The sequence below is a fragment of the Choristoneura fumiferana genome, chromosome 6 (genome assembly GCF_025370935.1).
Source record: "Choristoneura fumiferana chromosome 6, NRCan_CFum_1, whole genome shotgun sequence".
In the NCBI taxonomy this organism is placed as follows: domain Eukaryota; kingdom Metazoa; phylum Arthropoda; class Insecta; order Lepidoptera; family Tortricidae; genus Choristoneura; species Choristoneura fumiferana.
In genome coordinates, this window is record NC_133477.1 from 6,067,080 (window position 1) to 6,087,528 (window position 20,449).

At 39.2% G+C, this 20,449-nt stretch overlaps 3 protein-coding genes across 4 annotated transcripts in view; 2 read left to right on the forward strand and 1 right to left on the reverse strand.

The window, feature by feature from the left end:
- The first annotated feature begins 208 nt into the window (after positions 1 to 208).
- Positions 209 to 2,565, forward strand: LOC141428920 (actin, cytoplasmic A3a). The gene is made up of 3 exons (XM_074088983.1): positions 209 to 310; positions 1,067 to 1,427; positions 1,539 to 2,565. Exons 2-3 carry the CDS (start codon positions 1,078 to 1,080, stop codon positions 2,317 to 2,319), a joined length of 1,131 nt encoding a protein of 376 aa, XP_073945084.1. The 5' UTR covers positions 209 to 310; positions 1,067 to 1,077; the 3' UTR covers positions 2,320 to 2,565.
- Positions 2,566 to 7,212: 4,647 nt separating this feature from the next.
- Positions 7,213 to 10,300, forward strand: LOC141428919 (actin-5C). 2 transcript variants are annotated; one of them, XM_074088982.1, is made up of 3 exons: positions 7,213 to 7,490; positions 8,737 to 9,097; positions 9,209 to 10,300. In XM_074088982.1, the coding sequence occupies exons 2-3, from the start codon at positions 8,748 to 8,750 to the stop codon at positions 9,987 to 9,989; spliced, it is 1,131 nt and encodes a 376-aa protein (XP_073945083.1). In that variant the 5' UTR covers positions 7,213 to 7,490; positions 8,737 to 8,747; the 3' UTR covers positions 9,990 to 10,300. The 2 variants fall into 2 exon arrangements, with proteins under 2 accessions (XP_073945083.1, XP_073945082.1); XM_074088981.1 differs by lacking the exon at positions 7,213 to 7,490 and adding an exon at positions 8,141 to 8,249.
- A 1,358-nt stretch (positions 10,301 to 11,658) lies between these two features.
- The window catches only part of LOC141428915 (klaroid protein-like), a 31,020-nt gene continuing 22,229 nt past the window's right edge, over positions 11,659 to 20,449 (reverse strand). Inside the window, exons 9-13 of the mRNA XM_074088978.1 lie at positions 18,727 to 19,335; positions 17,702 to 17,872; positions 16,639 to 16,751; positions 14,483 to 14,685; positions 11,659 to 13,465 (exon numbers count right to left, since the gene is read on the reverse strand). Of these exons, the coding sequence (XP_073945079.1) occupies positions 13,390 to 13,465; positions 14,483 to 14,685; positions 16,639 to 16,751; positions 17,702 to 17,872; positions 18,727 to 19,335 (1,172 nt within the window). The 3' untranslated portion in view covers positions 11,659 to 13,389. The remainder of the gene's footprint in view (positions 13,466 to 14,482; positions 14,686 to 16,638; positions 16,752 to 17,701; positions 17,873 to 18,726; positions 19,336 to 20,449) is intronic.

Here is a 20,449-nt window from a genome sequence, read left to right on the forward strand (position 1 = left end):
AAAGGTAGGTTGGCGCGTTCTAATCCCAAGCCACGTAAGTTACTGGAACTTTATCACAGTGATAAGAAGTTACAATCTCGCTCTTATCAAGGCACTATCAACTCTGGTATGTGAATATGCCTTAGCCTGCGTTACCATATATGGTCACGAAAATTGAGCTAGTCACCCATTGGTGGAAATTAAATGTTGTTGATAGTGTTAATTTCTGATAAGCAGCGTTTTATATGGTAAAGCCTCGCGCGCCGAGCTCATTTTGCGTGGAGTGCTTGCAAGGCAGCGGTCGTACTTTACTTTATTTATTAAATTAAAAGTAAGTCATTTTATTTCTGAGTAGGTTTTCATAAGTTTTGCGTTGATTCAAATAATTTCGGTTATTTAATCTTGTTGTGTGTTGAGTGAAATACCTAGGATATATACATATTAAAGTAAAGTAGGTTGTATCAGTTATGTAACAAGTGATGCGGTTATTTGGATCGTTATCTAATATTCAGTCGTCAAAAGGGCGTTTGTGATTTCAGTTATAATTTTCTATTCTTTCTATTTTAAGTAGGTTCTTTGGTTAAAATTTTGGTGTTTTTATAATAAATTTGCCGTTTTAAGTTTTTTTTATCATTATTTTATTTTTCTTGTTCTATTATTAATTTGAGATCTAAAGTAACTTCACTGATTTGGTTTCCGTGGTATTAAGTAAGTCAGCTGTTGAAATCATCAAGAGATGATGATGCAGAAGGAAACTATATATATATTTATTTATTAAACATATTTGAATAGTGAACTGTTACATAACTATACATTTTCAACCTAAATCTGCAGTCTTATCTGATCGGGCGAGCGCAAGCGAGAGATTATGGAAACATTTTCCGAGTACTCCAGCCGTAAGATAACGATACGTGACTGATAAATTGTTACTAACTAGATATGCACATTATAAGACCACCTATAAATATAAGTATTAGGTAACGTAATATCAGATGGTACTCGTACATTCTACGGTTATAGGCGCGGTCGAAATCGAAAGTGTTCTCCTTCCTTACTGTATCTAAAAGTTCAACTTCTTCTTTTTTAGCCTAATTCAAAATGTGCGACGAAGAAGTTGCTGCGTTGGTAGTGGACAATGGCTCCGGCATGTGCAAGGCGGGTTTCGCCGGTGACGACGCGCCCCGCGCCGTGTTCCCCTCGATCGTGGGCAGGCCTCGCCATCAGGGAGTGATGGTTGGCATGGGACAGAAGGACTCGTACGTCGGCGACGAGGCCCAGAGCAAGAGAGGCATCCTCACCCTCAAATACCCCATCGAGCACGGCATCGTCACCAACTGGGACGATATGGAGAAGATCTGGCATCACACCTTCTACAATGAGCTGCGTGTGGCGCCCGAGGAGCACCCCGTGCTGCTCACAGAGGCTCCCCTTAACCCCAAGGCCAACAGGTAAGCATTTTAACCTTGACTTCGCCTCCTGTAGCCTCGTTCATCTCTACTCGCGCCAGTTGTTGTTGTCATCCGCCCGGAGTGCTAACATAACGCCTTTATCTTTTCCAGAGAGAAGATGACACAGATCATGTTCGAGACCTTCAACACGCCCGCCATGTACGTCGCCATCCAAGCCGTGCTGTCCCTGTACGCGTCCGGTCGTACCACCGGTATCGTGCTTGACTCCGGCGACGGTGTCTCCCACACGGTGCCCATCTACGAGGGCTACGCTCTGCCCCACGCCATCCTGCGTCTGGACTTGGCCGGTCGCGACCTCACTGACTACCTGATGAAGATCCTCACCGAGCGCGGCTACTCGTTCACCACCACGGCCGAGCGTGAGATCGTGCGCGACATCAAGGAGAAGCTCTGCTACGTCGCCCTCGACTTCGAGCAGGAGATGGCCACCGCCGCCTCCAGCAGCTCGCTCGAGAAGTCCTACGAGCTTCCCGACGGTCAGGTCATCACCATCGGCAACGAGAGGTTCCGTTGCCCTGAGGCTCTCTTCCAGCCCTCATTCTTGGGAATGGAAGCTAACGGCATTCACGAGACCACTTACAACTCGATCATGAAGTGTGACGTCGACATCCGTAAGGACCTGTACGCCAACACTGTCCTGTCCGGTGGTACCACCATGTACCCTGGCATTGCTGACCGCATGCAGAAGGAGATCACCGCCCTGGCTCCTTCCACGATGAAGATCAAGATCATCGCACCTCCAGAGAGGAAGTACTCCGTATGGATCGGAGGATCAATCCTTGCTTCCCTCTCCACCTTCCAGCAGATGTGGATCTCCAAACAGGAGTACGATGAGTCCGGCCCCTCCATCGTCCACAGGAAGTGCTTCTAAACGCCTAGTAAGACTGTTCCTAAGTTATGATGCCCTACACCGTGACCCAGAATGGGCGGCTCAAATTACGCTTGTGATCTTTATTTAAGTTCAGTATTTAAATAGGTTGTAAGGTATCGTAATATGCATATTACGTAAAATCAGCGAAGCATTTTCGCTCACGTTTTTGACAAAGATTTTTATTTATTGTTACGTGACTAACCCAAACATTTGTAATAAAAGATATTTATATACCGGTATAAAGAAGCATTTTCATTCTTATTTATATGGATAATAAATGAAACTGTACACTTAGGTTAAAATATTATGACAGTCTGTACGGAATGTTTGGCCGCAATGAGTCAGAAAACACAAGAAAGATGACTTCTACCTATATATATATATATATATTTAACCGGAGCTACTAACATAAGCTGCCACAAGGTAAAGGAAAGTAGCACACCTGAGATAAGGTGTTAAGAACCTCTGTATGTACTTACACCGTATGATATAGTTTCTTAACCACTTGCAAGTTTTCTACGGAGCAATAAATATATTTCAAACTCAAAGTTAATCGATTATTAAATTTCACGAATCGCTTATTTCGTATTTCAAAATGCAATGAAAGTTCGTGTTCTCGATATGTTTAATATTACTAATGGAAACTACCGGTTGAGGGGTGAGGTAATTTTGCCCTTATTAATAGAGCTATTACAGTAGGTACTATATTCTTATCTATTTTAAATGTCAGTAAAGCACTTCTCGTTAACCATTATAATGTTACATCCTATCGTGATAAAATTTGTCTCCTTAAAAGTTGAAACGCTTCGTTCTTTGGTTCAACGACACGATATCTATGTCTAGTTAAGTGACGTATCGTGGGAAAGATTCATGTTAAATTAAAATAGTGGTCTGTTTCCGGGCGGACTGACCTAAAAACCATGAATGTCTTGACCTATTCCGGTGTTAATGAAATACCATGCCTAATATAATTAGATCACGGACACACCCACGAGTGGTTCCGTCTGATGCGTGCGTGACGTCACAGACACGTAGTTATTTCTGGAGTAGATTCTGACTCCGATTTATTGCGATTCAATATGCGCTTACGTTGCTAGCAAAACGTCTTAAGTCAAATAGGAAACAAAGCATGTCAGCTGAGAGAAGTATGTTTGTTGAGGAGCTAAAAACTTATAACCAGTCAGACCCCGATGACTCAGCCGGAAGCTTTATTAGATTAGTCATCTTCATTAGCTATTTGGAAGATGAATTATTTGAAATGAATTCTTTGGAAGATCTATTCGAATCTAGAACAAATGCCATCGTTATAGGAAAAGTTTATCAGATTCCCAGACAAGACTGAAGTCACAATTTAACATTAAAAGTACCTTCTTTCTAAAAGGAACTTAAAACCAAATATTTTTAAAATAATCTAAGTATTCCCATAGATGTCTTTAGTGAGAAAAAGCAGTAGAACAAACCAACCACACCACCCCAGCTGCATGGCGATACGAGGGTCAAGGGCGCGCCGCTGCGCACGATCGATTCCCCTCTCCCCCCTTATCCCCCACAGTGCGTCTGCTCGACTAGACATGCGTTCCACCAGCCACACTGAAATCTATGCCGTATTGTCTTCCAACAAGATATTATTTTAAATACCTATAACAATCGCAAATCAAAGATAAATGACCCTAGGTATACTATATTGCAGTACTTTTGCAGTGCATTTTGTAAATTTTTGTATGACATTGTGTGGGTGTGTGTGTGTATAGCATTTAATTTTAGATTTTTTAGTTAGGAGTGTTTTTCAAGTTAGGATGGGACTATAGATTGATGATATTTGAAGTAGGCTTTGAAGCTATGATTTATCGTTTCTTATCGATTATTTGAGTGGGAAATACTTGCCTAAAACTCTTTTTAATATGAAACTATGTATGTACCTACATACATATATTTATTTTCAGGATTTTCAATTAAAAATCTAAATTAACTTTCTTAATTAATTTTCTATGAAGGGATCGCTGTCCATGAATGATATATTATGAAAGGAAACAGGTTAATCAGCAAAAAAGGCTCCCTGTCAGTCCTTTGTCAGAGCCCTTTTATATTTTTATCATGTGTCCTAAATAGGGGTCACATCTGTTTGCCCGACCAAGAGATTTTAATGTCACTGTTGGTTTTCCTGCCAAATTTTAGAAACATGTTAAACAATACTGTTTTGTGCAAACCATCCACCTACACCATGATGGCCAAAAACGAATTTTAGTGGTTCATGAACATATTTGTCAACTTATGTTTATGTCCAAGGTTCTACAGATACCTAGAGTAATGACTCATGAGGTAGTTCAAGAACACTATGAGTAAATAACTTGGTACATACATAAGTAGGTATACGTTCTTGTATCCCAATGATTTCGAAGACTTGACTAGAATACAATTGAGCTACAAGTCGATTTAAATTCTGTACATAAAGTTTAATTTCCTTCACTGAATCACTATGTGAGGAAAATAACACTAAATATAGTCATGTTGTACGGATGATTTCACACAACATTATCCTTTTTAAAGTCGGTTTTGAAACGGAAATGAGTCAAATCAAATAACACATTTTAAGCTATTTTGTTTTATTATCGAATTATGACATATACCTATGTAGGTACGTAATCTCATAATATCCGCAATTCGTATCAGAACACAATGCAGAAAAAAATAACGTTATCAAATTTTAGGAAGTGATTAAATTTGAATCAAGCTTCAAAAGAATTCAGGATAAAATGGATAACACCTTTTTTTTGCGTCAACATCATCTTTAGATGACTAAAAAAGTAAACTTTTTATATTCCAATACTGCTGTTTAAATACTAGGAAGCGTTGAATAATCGGCATGTAATGAAGTGCGACCAACTCGTAGTGTTACTCATCGGCGTAGTACGCATGCACGGTGACTCAGGCAGGCACGCAGTGGCAAGACAAATGAATTAAGTACCGAAACATTTAACAATTAACGTCGCATTTAGTTTGTTTGTTTAGTGGCTGGTGATATTTTAAAAAAGCTTTTCCATAACATTACCTTCAAAATAAATTATTACTTATGTAGAACAGAACGCAAATAAATTTACCTACTTAACTTTTTCTTTTTATTCTTATTCTTTTACTAAGTACCTCTATAGTTTTACGTTACCGCAGCGATAACTTATTTACCACAAATTAATTATGTAAATATTTAAATTATATAAATATGTATTAAAAGTTAATAGAACATCAATTTCTGGTACTTACTGCAGAAAGGAGACAAAAAGTACTTACTTAAATTATAATGTACGACACATTATAATGAAAAAAAAAATATATATATAGGTATGTTAGAAATATATTTTCCCACTACAATTAACACTAAACAGCATTACTAAATCTAAGCCATTAACGTTATCTTTCTTTCGTAATTAGAAGTTAATTATTTTAAACATACTCAACATTTTTGTGTTCAGCCCATACTGCCCCATACACCCTGATGACCTTTTTTCGGTACCTATGTATTGTTTTTTAATCCATAATTAACGAACCTAATAAAATTAAAATGTCTCTAAACTATGCGATATGCTTCATTCATATGCTCATCAAGTAGGTAGGTAGTTTTAATAGGTAGGTAGGTACCTGGCTGAACTTAGCTCGGAGCTTTTTTTGCTAAAACTCGAAAAAAAAACGTGTTTTCGCAGAGATAAAACCAATCTAGATAGATTGTTTTCCCCATCCCCCATATAGTAAAGTTCATCAAAATCGTTGTTCCGAAATCCGCGAAAAAAATATTATTTAAAGAAAATTTTGACGCGTGCTTTATGTAATCTAAAGATTTAAGTAAATTATTTTATGTTATCATATCACTTCTTGATTTCTCTTTGCTCCTTAAATTAAAAATGCTGTTTTCGGTTATGACGTTTTACTAAGTTTTCCTAAACTAAAATAACTGTTCCAATCCGAAGTAACATAATTAATTAGAAGTAGGTACATACTTAGGTATGTACATAGTATTTATTTTGTTAAAACGGTCTGTTCAGTTCTTAATTCTTAAAGGTACCTGCCCATAAATAAAAATGTAAACGAAAGTTACGTGTATGTAATCACCAACATTTTCTAGTGAATTGATTAAAATTTTCTACTTTTATACTTATGACGCTACTCTCCTATTCCATCATCATAATAAATATTTATCATACTAAGTTTCTCTAATTCGGACCGGTGCCGCGGTGTAGTGAAATACTTTGATTTGTTTGGTGCATTAATTTTCAATTTTAGGTATGACAAATTGATTTATGACACTGAATTAATTAAGAACTAGTCTAAAACTATTTGAGTGATTAATGGACTCACGCGACACGACTGTCCAGTCCACGACAGTATTACGAACGATGGTATTTAATTTTATGGTATTTTTGTCAATTGTTTGAGCATATAGCTAAATGATAATGACGCCGTCTGCTTATTATTTATTACGTGCTTAACTTATCTAACGTTCAAAATATTCAAACATGTTGCCACTGTCCAACCAATATCATCCAATCCAACAGGGCTAAACTCGAAGTTCGTATCGTACCGTCCCTCTCGCTCTCGTATTAAATAGTATATGTCAGAGGGACCGCATGACACGAACTTCCAGTTTCGAGTTTTGTATTAGGCCTGCTGATGGATGATTGTTGCTCGGTCGCAGTATTTCGCAGCACAAATACTAACACAAGATTGATCCTTTACTTGTGTGCGCGGTGTCTGTATTGCGACCGTTGCTTGCTGGCACGGACCAATCACGACTCAGGATTTTCTCTATGCCCATATATGGTAAAGCCGTCTGTTGCGGCGAGTGGGGAGGTCAGGCGAGTCCATAATTTTATCGGTGGTCTTGAAACGTTTTGTTGTTCTAATTATAAATTCCGAACAATTGACTGACATTTGTCACTAGGGATTGTCATTGCTTGCATTTAGTAGGTCGTTTTATCCGCTACTGCGGCATATTTATTAGGAATATTGGATTAGTTTAGCACCAAGCAGAGGTCTGTTGGGAAAGTCCATTATAGGCACAGCGCCGGCGTAGTGAAGCAAATCGACCTCCACAGCGCGACAGACAGAAAGAAACCGGCCGGCATTTCTCACGGATCGGCGATTGCTGTAGTATTGTTCTTTGTGCGCTGCTACTTTTCTTGGTAAGTCATGATTATTTATTGCTTTGTATTCAGAGGAACTGTTAAGTTTTAAAACATAAGTACGTGTAGAGATACCTAAGTTTCTATCAGGCTTTGGTAAAACGGTTTTTGTTTTTACTATTGATCTAATTGGATTGTGTAAAGTAAAAGGCGTGAGTGATTAAAAATGTCACTACCGTAGCTCTGTTTACTATCGTATGAAAGTGACGTAGGTAAGTACCTAGGTATGTTTATCCCGTGCTAACGATGTTTTTCGTCTGCTCCACCGTCTGATTCGAACTGAATGAGATTTTTGGAACGGAGCCAAGACAGTCGAGACCGTTATTTAATAGATAAGATTTGAAAGATGCAAGTAATTAAGAGCATGTGTGCTGTTTGGGAACTAGCCCTCCCGTAGTCCCGTCCTTTGGCTTGGTCGTGTGTGCAATGTGTAGTCGGTTTGAAATCTGCTCGTTATCAACATCGGCTGGCTATCAGCGCGCGGGCCGCGGGGGGTCTCCGTTGCGGCCGCAGCGCGCAGGCTCCCTGCAGCGGCAATACCATATATGGTCACGAAAACTCACGTATTGTGCGATTGGTGGAGAGCTCGCGGCGGCGCGGGAAGGGGCGCCCCGATAACCACTTTCATTTATATACCCCGCGTGCCTCGCTCGCCGACATTCCACTAAGTGAGCTCGAGCTGAGGCGTTGTGCAGCATACCGAGGCTGTGCAATAGCAAATTAATTTATTTTATTTATAATAGGACTATTAAATTAAAAGTAAGTCGATACGATACGACTAAATATTGTGTGACGAATAGTGACGTGGTGCATGGATTGAGTGTAGTGCGTGCGGGTCAGTGACACATTCAAGGGCTGAGGGCTGGTGCCGGTTGCGGTAGGGCGTGGTCGTGGATCCAGACAGTGTTTCCGAGTCTTTAACTTTAATACTATTCTAAAATATCCGGTGCAGTCTCGCGCTGTTTGCGAGAGCACATTTGCAACGCGGTCAAGCCGCGTCAGCGCCACGTTCACGCCTGGCCCATAGACCGAACCTTATTTGGTTTCAGTTCGTTCGACATCGCCCACTTAGTGCCCCGATAAGGCTTCGTATGCCTCTGCCCACTACTGCACTCAATATATAGTTGTCTAGTGTACGAAGTTTCTAGTTTTATGAATGAGAGCTTTCTTATTCGAGTGAAAGATTTGTGTCTACCTACATAACTGGTTTCATCTTTCGTATGCTTATAGATGTTTCTTTTTCCAGACTAATTCACAATGTGCGACGAGGAAGTTGCTGCGTTGGTAGTGGACAATGGCTCCGGCATGTGCAAAGCCGGTTTCGCCGGTGACGACGCGCCCCGCGCCGTGTTCCCCTCGATCGTGGGCAGGCCCCGCCATCAGGGAGTGATGGTCGGCATGGGACAGAAGGACTCGTACGTCGGCGACGAGGCCCAGAGCAAGAGAGGCATCCTCACCCTCAAATACCCCATCGAGCACGGCATCGTCACCAACTGGGACGATATGGAGAAGATCTGGCATCACACCTTCTACAATGAGCTGCGTGTGGCGCCCGAGGAGCACCCCGTGCTGCTCACAGAGGCTCCCCTTAACCCCAAGGCCAACAGGTAAGCATTTTAACCTTGACTTCGCCTCCTGTAGCCTCGTTCATCTCTACTCGCGCCAGTTGTTGTTGTCATCCGCCCGGAGTGCTAACGTAACGCCTTTATCTTTTCCAGAGAGAAGATGACACAGATCATGTTCGAGACCTTCAACACGCCCGCCATGTACGTCGCCATCCAAGCCGTGCTGTCCCTGTACGCGTCCGGTCGTACCACCGGTATCGTGCTGGACTCCGGCGACGGTGTCTCCCACACGGTGCCCATCTATGAGGGCTACGCTCTGCCCCACGCCATCCTGCGTCTGGACTTGGCCGGTCGCGACCTCACTGACTACCTGATGAAGATCCTCACCGAGCGCGGCTACTCGTTCACCACCACGGCCGAGCGTGAGATCGTGCGCGACATCAAGGAGAAGCTCTGCTACGTCGCCCTCGACTTCGAGCAGGAGATGGCCACCGCCGCCTCCAGCAGCTCGCTCGAGAAGTCCTACGAGCTTCCCGACGGTCAGGTCATCACCATCGGCAACGAGAGGTTCCGTTGCCCTGAGGCTCTCTTCCAGCCCTCGTTCTTGGGTATGGAAGCTTGCGGCATTCACGAGACCACTTACAACTCGATCATGAAGTGCGATGTCGACATCCGTAAGGACCTGTACGCCAACACTGTCCTGTCTGGTGGTACCACCATGTACCCTGGCATCGCCGACCGCATGCAGAAGGAGATCACCGCCCTGGCTCCTTCCACGATGAAGATTAAGATTATTGCGCCCCCAGAGAGGAAGTACTCCGTATGGATCGGTGGGTCGATCCTCGCCTCCCTCTCTACCTTCCAGCAGATGTGGATCTCGAAACAGGAATACGATGAGTCCGGCCCCTCGATCGTGCACAGGAAGTGCTTCTAAGTTGGAGCGCGCCAGAAGCCCGCGGCCCGGCCGGGCTCGCGGCCGGCTGCTCAACTCAGGCTTGTAATCTCCGTTAATTTAATTGTACGTAAGATATTATTGTAATTAAATCGTAATAGTGACGGCAGGACGGAGCGCGGCGCCGCGGACGCGCCCCGACCGCCGGCCTCGGTACTGCACTCGCCAAAGGATCTTTTGTAATCTCATGAATGATGATTGTATGTGCTGAAACGGATAAGACTACTTTCTTACTAGGTCATTTATAAATTATAAAAAATAATGAAAATACACGAAAAAAAGTTGAAAAATTATACCTGACTTTCTATTTACCTCGTTGAATTAGTCTGCTATATAGTTGGATACATTAGTCATTCACGATGACGCGTGCCGTGGTTCTTATTACAGTGTCATTAATGTCTAATTTTGTCAAAATCACGTGTCTTCGTGGATGACACTAGGTATACATATAATCCGAGATGTACAGTCACCAGCACCAATATCTGACGCAACAAGCGTGCATAAATATGTGATACGAATTTCTAGGGCCAGAAGGACGTGTCAGATATTTTTGCACGCTCTGCTGTGGCAGATATTACTGCTGGTGACTGTACCGTGAGTGCAACGCTCGACATTGACCTACGTACAAAAATAGATTAATAGCTTCGTGCCACCGTGCTAAACGAACACGCTGCACTTGGATGTTGCTCCCTAAAAATAGACTACTCTTGCTTTACTCTAACCCTCCCACGTGAACGCAAGCATTCTTGAAAAATCTCAATGCAGGTCATCCTTGTACCATTAACGCTACGCTATAACATGTTTTTTTTTTGATGTTTTCCTTCCTCGACCAAACTGTAGATTGGGGTATAGTTTCATAGGTCTTTTAAAATCATGTTTGCTAAGACCATTTTTCGATTTAGGAATCCATTTGCGAAATATTAATTACCCTTGTAGTGCTAATTTTTGTTAGAGGAAAGTATTCAATATTTTTATATTTGCCAAGTAATAGTACGGGATCCTACACAGAGAGTGGCCCGACCGACACGCACTTGCTCGTTTTCCCATTAATTACTTATTGCGCTGACTATATAAACCTACGAAGATACTAATAAACCTACCTACTAATTCTTCAATTAGAATAGGATAGACCCAGACTTATCAGAGCAGACTGCTTTGATTATGTAGTTAGAAATCTGGCTAAGGCCTAGGCCGCACTACGGCTAAACCGCCGCGTGATTTTGTGAATCAAGTAAACTAATGCAAGCGGCCGCACTAGCGGCTTTTAGTTTTACTTCATTAACCAAGTCACGCGGTTAAAAACCGCGGCGGTTTAGCCGCAGTGCGGCCTTGCTTTAATTTTGATTGATTTTCTAAGCAAGATCGGGAATCCATTCTTTGTCCAATCGCGTGAACAAGGGGTACAGTCTGTGTCAAATGTACGAACCTGTGAGAGAAGAACATAAGCACACATAAGACCATTAACAAGAACGTTAAGGCGAACCTATTCAGATAAGTATATTTTTGTACTGGTCCCTTTCCCTTATTATATATATATATATTCAATAATTGCTCGTTTAAAGGTAGGATATTAAGGTTAGGTATTAGATTCATTAGGACCTTTGATTCATTAGGATATTTCTAGAAACGCAGCAAAGAGAAAAAAACAGAATTTCAGTAAAACTTTATTCCGAACATCACAAATATTTCCACGTAATTGTTTTAAAGTTATATTACAAACACGTTAGTAATTACAAATAAATATGCGTGGACTTTATTACAAGCGTCAAAAGGTGTAAACACGGTGTAAATTGTTTAGGAAGCCGTTAGTATATGAAACTTGCATAAACATAAATAGCTGCTGATCTCACAGTTATTGTTATAGTTCAGTCCATAGTAAACAAACCGCACACTACACAATATGTCATCAGTTATGTTATTTACCTACCAATTACTAAATCTGTGGTTAGTTTTAAGGCACATTAGTAGCTTAAAAGGGTTTGAGTGGAGTAATTATTTGCCAAGTGGTAATGAAGTTATAGGGCTCTCTAAAGACCTAATTTAAAATGAAACAGTAATGATTCCGCGAATGCTAATGAAAAGCTTATTTGTTACTTCAACTTCGTATATTTGTTAGCTGTAAATCTATTATATTATATAAAAGGTTATATTTCTGTCTATTCCATGACAATATAACTTTTAACAAAAAACTTATTTGTTATCGAGTCAGTTATTATGTCATCTTGTTTATTTCAAATTCATGCAAAAATTTGGACTGATAGTTTTTTTGATTTTGCTGATTGTTGAATATTAAAGTAATATTGTTAGAAATGGGTAACTTGGCATCAAACGCAAGTTGTAAGCTTTAAAGTGTGTTAACTCCAGCCACACATTCATTCTCACTACGATTATACAAAACAAAAAAGGTTGCGGTGTAATTATTGAAACATTCGAAGCAGTAATAAATACGTGTTCAAATGATGTGCGTGCAAACGGCGCGAACTTCGTTTTATTTTAATTAGATGACAGACGTTAATAAAACGGTATTTTAATATGTTAATGTGAAACTTGAACTCGCACCGACTTTCGATGACAACCTTACATAAATATGTTTCAAGTTTCTCTAATTAGACTTAAGAGCTAATTTTATCCTACTTTATTGCCCACCGTGGGTTATCGCGGATATCAGCGTACGTGGAGTTTCTCTATGCTAAATATTGAGACAAATTGAGTGAATTGGAAACACTTAGCTCTATGTTGGCATAAAATTTATTAACATCTAACTGGACTAGCTCCTTCACTAAACCTATTTCCAGATTAAATAAGCCTAAACGTTTCTAAATCATTACAAATTAGAGTAAAACCTTATTTTATCAATAACTTAAAATAGATCTACAAATAAAAAACTTACATAAACATACATAAAACAATTCAGAACTAAGCGTATAAAACGGCATTGTGCGGTATTTAAATTGTAAAAAGAGATTATTTATAGACACAACATAGACACTTTGTTTTCTACATAACACTTAATAAGCACATAATTTTAAGTCACAATAGTTAACAAACATGATTTGTACTTTGGACCTTCATCTCATAAGGATGCAATCACATTAACGACATGTCCATCCATTCCGTATAACGAAGTGAACTATAATATTAGCTCAAAGTTGTGAACGCATCTTAAATCACCAGGAAAGGGAACTCGACCACACGATTTAAAAGATTCACTCTAGGAATGATCACTATCCAATAATTGAACATAAAACACAATTCCATGAACGATTTTTGAAATTAACACCACACATTTGTCCACTTATACACACATTATTCGAATTCATAAATTCATTTGACATATCAATTCCTTCTTGTACTTGTCCGATCCCCACAGCTTTAGCAAATGCTACGTCTCACTTTCGCGTATGCTGTCTTCTGTAGCCATGCGGATATCATTGAGGGGGTTGCCATGGACACGGAACCTAAAACATAACATTGTTGAGATAGAGTTTTTTCTATAATAAACTGTTAGAAAAGGGTATTTGACACGATTAACTAATGATTCAAAGACAGCTCTAATAATAATAATTTAATTTTAAGCTGGAAAACCAGATCAATAAGTATACTGTCAAACTACTACTGTACACTCACGTGCAATTCAATTATTTCATAATACAATAAAATACAGTTTGACATCACTCGCCAATGCATATAAATATAAATAAATAAAATGAAAGCATCGTTTTTTTTTATTTTTGTCTGACTGTTCGTTCCGGGTAATCTCCGTAACGACTGAATCCATTTTGACGGGACTTATTGGCAGGTAGCTGATTGATAACATACGAACTAACATAGATTATTATAGCAAACAAACCGCTTTTTCCTCCCGCATCGCCGACATCACTGAACTTTTTTTTAAATAATAATATGGCTGTTCATTGGAGGACAATTTTGCCAGTGACTAGTATAGGTTTTGCCGTTTTATGGACTTATTATTTGTTCGTAGGTTTTATGGTAAAAAATTCTAGAAAACGAAATATGAGAGGCAATGGTGGATGAACGATGACCAACATTCGTACCTTTAAAATTAAACTGAAATAATTCGAAATTTTCTCATTTTAAAATTCAACCAGATTGTGTTTTAATTAAAGTTTATTATGGAAATGTGAATATTTCGAATTGTTTCAGTTTAATTTTAAAGATGCGATTTAGTTAACTGTAATAATGTTTTGGTGGATTATAGTCTGGAAAATGATGACAATTCAGTCATATGAATGCAAAACTAAAAAACAGATAGTTCGCGGATTGAGCTTAGATTACACGGTCGAGCATGTTAAATAGTGATCAACTTGGCTGCATGTTGGCCGAGCCAACCAACCTGTCCTGTCTGTCTGTTTTAATAATATTATTGAAAAAAAAAAACAAAACAAAGTTTATGGTGTGATAAAAACAACAACAAACATACATACAGCCACACAAACTTTAGTTGGTTTACCGACCTGTACACGCATGTGTAGGTGGGATTCCCGTGGTTGCTTTCGACGCGAAGCTCCAGCATGTCATAGGCCACTGGATACGAAACGCCGCCAATGTCGGTAGTCTTTGGGTACTTGACTGGAAAGTACTGGATAGCAGTGCCGTTAGCGTCATACATGTAGTCACCGAATAGATGAGGTTCAGGGTCCATTTCGCCGTGCAGACCCTGAAAAAAAAAAATAGTAGTTTGTGCAACTATTACGTAATAGGGGACCTTAAAATACGAGTGCGGTTTTATGAAACGAGGCGCAGCCAAGCATGTTTTCTAGCGATGGTTCTTAGACATATTTTATCAAAATCGGTTCAGCCATTTTTGAGATATTAAACTTTGAAGTGACAAAGCGGGGGTTTCAACTTTTTATTGGTTAGGTTAGTTGAACGCATTATATAGGACTTATGATATGGGTGTAGATAAACATTATAATACAACGACTCTTTATTGAACAACTGTATTCCAAATGGCGACTACATATACATTGTTCATTGCAGTTCCATTGCACGACTACATTGACGACCGGGTCACCAAGTGGTTGCAGAACCCGACTATGAAGCTTGAGGTCCCGGATTCGATCCGCAGTCGGGGCAGAAATTCGTATACAGTAGAATTCGGTTATAACGACGGCCAAGGGACCGGTGATATTACGTCGTACTAACCGGACGCCGTACTAAACGAACGGATGTACTTTCAGTTTCATGGTGGCTCCTATTAAAACCAAACATATGCCTATACTTACATGTTAAATCTTAAATGCGAAATCGTACTAAACGGATTACACTGTATTTAATTTCGAGCCTTGGAAGTTTAATATGTATTTAAGAATGTGTTTATCTATATAAGTATGTAAGAAGCGAGAGGCTGGCAGAAACAAATGACATGTCAATGATGTCACGACCAAAATGAAAGAGACAAGTGTATTATAAAATATGACAGTGCTGCACTTTTTTCGGTGATTGCCATCAGTCTAAATTCGAAAATTGGGCCAATCATGATCCAACGAATCACGTTTAGACGTTACTACGTCCAGCAACTTTTGGAAGTTAAATGTCCATCCACTTTTGAAAATATAATATCCGGCCACTTGAAAATATTCTGTATAGCTACTTTTGGAAATTAATAATGTAAATGGAATTTTGTTTGTTCAGTAACTTATGTACAATTCATGTGTCTAGTATCTTTTGTAACGTTATTTTGTTCGGCAAGTTTCGTTGCTGACTGTACCCATACTACAAGCTTTGCATAGTTTGGGACTAGGTCGATTGTGCCATGGTATTGATGTATTTATTGCAGTCGGTACAACTGTACGCAAACTGGACGCGGGCTGCGATTGGCAGTCGGCGGTTGAGGTTACGTTGCAGTTGGAATGCAATTCCGTCTGTACTGGATCAGAACCACATTGAAGTTCATTGATACCACGAGTACATATATAACAGAGACACCACCTAGTACAAGCAAATGGTATCACCCTAATACTGGCTATTTTTCTTTCCTTCGATTTTCCAATAGATGGCACCAGTGAGAACACAAATAACACGATATGTATTGCCATCTAGTGAGACACTAAGGATACGGTACACTGACAACAACCAACAAGCTCACCAACTGAGCCTAGACGACTAGATATACGCATGATGTCTCTGTCTTATTTACGTCAGTAGAAGAGAATGGCATGTTTCTCTCAAATAGTTTCGACGAATGTGAGCAAGCGCGGGGCAAGCCCAGCAAGCGCATTCCGGTTATTCGCCATCTAGCGTCACAATTGCAAAACACTACGAAAGCCTCATAGCTGAAATGTAGCCACATGTAGCCTAAACTTTCGTATTCTCAATTTATTATTTTTATGGTGTTTCTTATCTTCAAATTAAGGAGTTGAATTAAGGTTGATGTGAAGTTGTGTTTATAAAATATGCTAGTCTTTATTTGAATCTTAATATTTGTACTTAATTCGGCTTATTCACATTTTATAATTTACAAATGTTAATAGTAGTGCCATCTATTGCTGTTTTTTTGTATTAAATATAGCTTGTAGGGATTGGTAGGCCATGATTGATACGGACCTCCGCAAAGTAGCGTCCGAATCAACCTTTGTCGATGGTTTTCTTTTACTTCGGATGTACTTACATATACGGAAAAGTTTTTGGGAGCCGACTCGATCTTCCCGTCAACGGCGAGCAGCCGCGACATGTGTTCCAGTGAAAACCCAGTCACTTCCACGATGGCGTACGTACGGACCACTGGAAAAACAAAGACACTTTCGAAGGAGCGAGCAGGAAACATTGTCCTCTACCTTTACCAGTAAATTTTAAAGTATTGACCAAAGAATAACCCCTTGCTAAAAACTACTTCCTTTATGTTAACTCAACAAATACATCCATACTAATATTCAGAGCCCGGAATTTTCGCGCCATTTTTGATCTGTCGTAGTGACTTCTCACTTATCGAATCTACCTAAAGAAATGATATCGATAATAACATTATCGTAAAATAATAATCGTAATCCATACTAATATTATAAATGCGAAAGTAAGTTTGTGTTTGTCCGTCTTTCAAGCCGTAACGGAGCGACGGATCGACGTGATTTTTGGCATTAGAGACATAGGCATAGGCTACTTTTTATCCTGGAAAAATGCACAGTTCCCGAGGGAACAGCGCGCGATAACCGAATACCAAGCTAGTATCTTTTATAAAGACACTCACTAATGGAACACTTATTTCCACTAAAACAGACTTTGAATATGAAATTGAATTAATTTTGTTTTTTTTTATGGCATTGCATATAATGCAATTTCGACTGCTCAAAAGTTAATTGGATGAGATCGGTCTTTAACGATAAAACCGTGTATTGTTGACCTCTACTTTTAATATTTTTTTACATGCTGTGTATCGAAATATCGAAATTGAATATCGGAAGTCGATAAGCGAGAAGTCACTATGACAGATCAAAAATGCCGCGAAAATTCCGGGATCTGATGATGATTAACCTTGTCACCGCCACGTTAAATACAAAAGACATCACCCATACGCCAGGCTTCTATATTGCAATGCCTAAAATTGAACCTTAACGCAATTGAACGAAGGTTGCTTTTGCATTGAAGTAATAGACGTATATATAGGTCGTTGGCGTGGAACCTGCGGTGCGTATATTAGTCGTTGGCGTCGAAAAGTTTAATAGTAGGGTGTTTACCGAGATACCCGGGGAAGCCCTGGAAGGCCCAGCACTCGGCGGGCATGGCGCCCGGCGCGAGCGCGAACCGCGGCGACGTGTACACCCACCACACCGGCAGCCCCAGGATCGAGTACTGCTTAGTCTTGATCTGGTACAGCTCCGTGCATTTGGTCGATACCACTTGTCCGCCTGTTAGGGGAAACGGCGGTGTAATAACGACAATACAATACAATGCAATGACTCTTTATTGAACACCAACTCATACAGATCAATTCACAAGAGCTGGCACGAATGGATTGAATGAATGAATGAAAGTATTTGTGCGTTAACTATTTGAATACACTTACAAATATGAAAATGTCATGCATCTGTCATTTTTCTACAAAAATGTCTAAGTGACATTACTCTGCATCAAAAAAGTAATCTTTTGTAAAGGCTGACCAGAATTATAAAAAACCTCGCCATATTGCGGAAAACCAATAGAACTAATTTCTTGCACTGGTAACACTAAATTCAAATGTCATGTGTCTATTGCTGTCAAAATTTAACGTTATTTGCGCGTGGTATATTTAAGTGTTATTTTGTGTTTTTGTGCGTTAAAATACCGAAGATTATGCATAGCTTTGGAAGGAAATTAATTCACAATGTATAAAGTATTTCTCATGAAAAAAGTCTGAGGTATTAGGAAATATTCCTTCATCGACACCGTTGTCAATATGACTGATATGTATCGTATAGTAAGTGTAAAGAATGTTGCAATATAAAACGTAGAAGTGCTGCCCTCGCGTTAGCGTGTTTTATTCCTGGTCAGCCTTTAAAAGGTCACGAGCTGCTAATATTAATCTTCTACCAGTTTGAAGTTGGTGCCTCAGCACAAGCCAGAAGGAGTGTTTCTATAGTCCTCTACCTTACCTACATACTATCTATTAGGCTTCTATATCTCCTGCTGGCTCATGCTGAGGCACCAACTTTAAACTGGTAGAAAATTATTATCACGATTTTTTTCGTCGGTTTTTTTTTACTATCTTACTAAAAATACTAACCAGCAGACTCCAACGCATAATCCACCATTCCAGTCTTGTCAGCGTCGTAAACGTCCAGCATTCCGGTCACGATACGCCTCACAGCTTCCACATCGAATTCACCTCCATCCCTTTCATGCCTCACTTCGACCTCCTTCACGTATTCCTTGATGCGTTCCACAATGACTTCCATTTGCTTCTTCTCAAACACTGCCAAATACTCCTGCACGATGCCACGTATCTTGTCTTCGTCCATTTCTGGTTTCCAGGAAGCGATCAGACGCTCGTGTATCTCTTGGCTCATTTGTTGCATTTGCTCTTTAGACACGTAATACTTATCGAAATAGCTTTTCAACTTCGCGGCTACAGCGTCGCTGTTGGCATCCATGTTAAATATATGAATTAGATTTTGTTGCAGATATTTTACAGAGTATTCTTCTATTTGTTGTTCTAGGTTGTCGAATTTGGACAGTTTTTGGTTGAAGTACTTGAGACGGGTGTCTACGTTTAACGCCCAGTCTTCTAGAGCCGCTATTCGCTTCGATAAGTCAGGGTCTTGTACTATTTGAGGTGGTTTGTAGTTGTCAGCGACCACTTGTTGAGGGAGTATGTGTTCTGAATAATAGTAACCTGAAAAATAAAACAAGTGTCTTATATTCGTTTAGATTAGATTCTCTGTCCTTCCCACATTAAAAACTACGCTTGAAGTATATTTTTATAACCGTGGAACGTTCAGGGAAGGACAGAGTGGTAAATGAAGTATAGATAAATGTTTTTCACTCACCTAAAGTGTAGCGTCCCACATAGTACGTCCACTTTGTAAGGTGATGATTGACCTCTATCCTTCCCCGTTTTTAAGGTTCAAAAAATGGCGCAGGGAAGAATGTGGGGACAGGAATAAAACATGATTGCATAGGAAAAATATAATTATGACAAAGAATAGCCCAACAGTACATATTATTATACTGTGATAAATAAATATACGAATTGCGCAAATTAGTGACGATACCAACCCAAAACATAAATTAGAACTTAAACTAATCTAAAATTACAGTAAAGCATTTGAATTAAAAATTTATAATGTTTTTGACTTTGTGATTGTGACTCTATTAAAAATTTTCTCCATTTTATAAAGACGGTGCGAATATTGATGTAATTTATAAACCAAATACATAAATTTATGACTAGGGGTTAAGTCTTTTCGAAAATTAGCGCAAAATTTTAGTCACTGAAGGATAAGTTACACCGACTTAATTACTCTTAAATTAAACTTATTTAAATGAACAGGTACTGGATAATCAATTAAAATATGGCCGCTTATTTATTACTTTCAAGGTACTTTCAGTTTCTCACTTTGAAATGAATAGAATATCTTGTATTTATTAAGAAATTAAACATTAAATATGACAAGCATATACTATCTGTAGTAATATAATGTATTTATAAAAAAAATAGCATTATTTGATAACATTTCTATGAATTTAAGCAATTAAATAATTATTAATTAAATAATTGTTATTTTATTAGCATAAAATAATTTGTACTCTTCTTGTCATCAAGTTTTATTGTGATACAAACAAATTGTTATACATAATTAAATTATGTATGACTCCATGAGTGTGCGTGTAAAAATTAAAGAAAATAAAACCGCTTCGTCGGTTACTAAAATATCGATATCGGTGAATGCATTACTGGATCAGTAATACAAAACGAGAAAAAAATTAAGAGAATGTTCACAAAATCT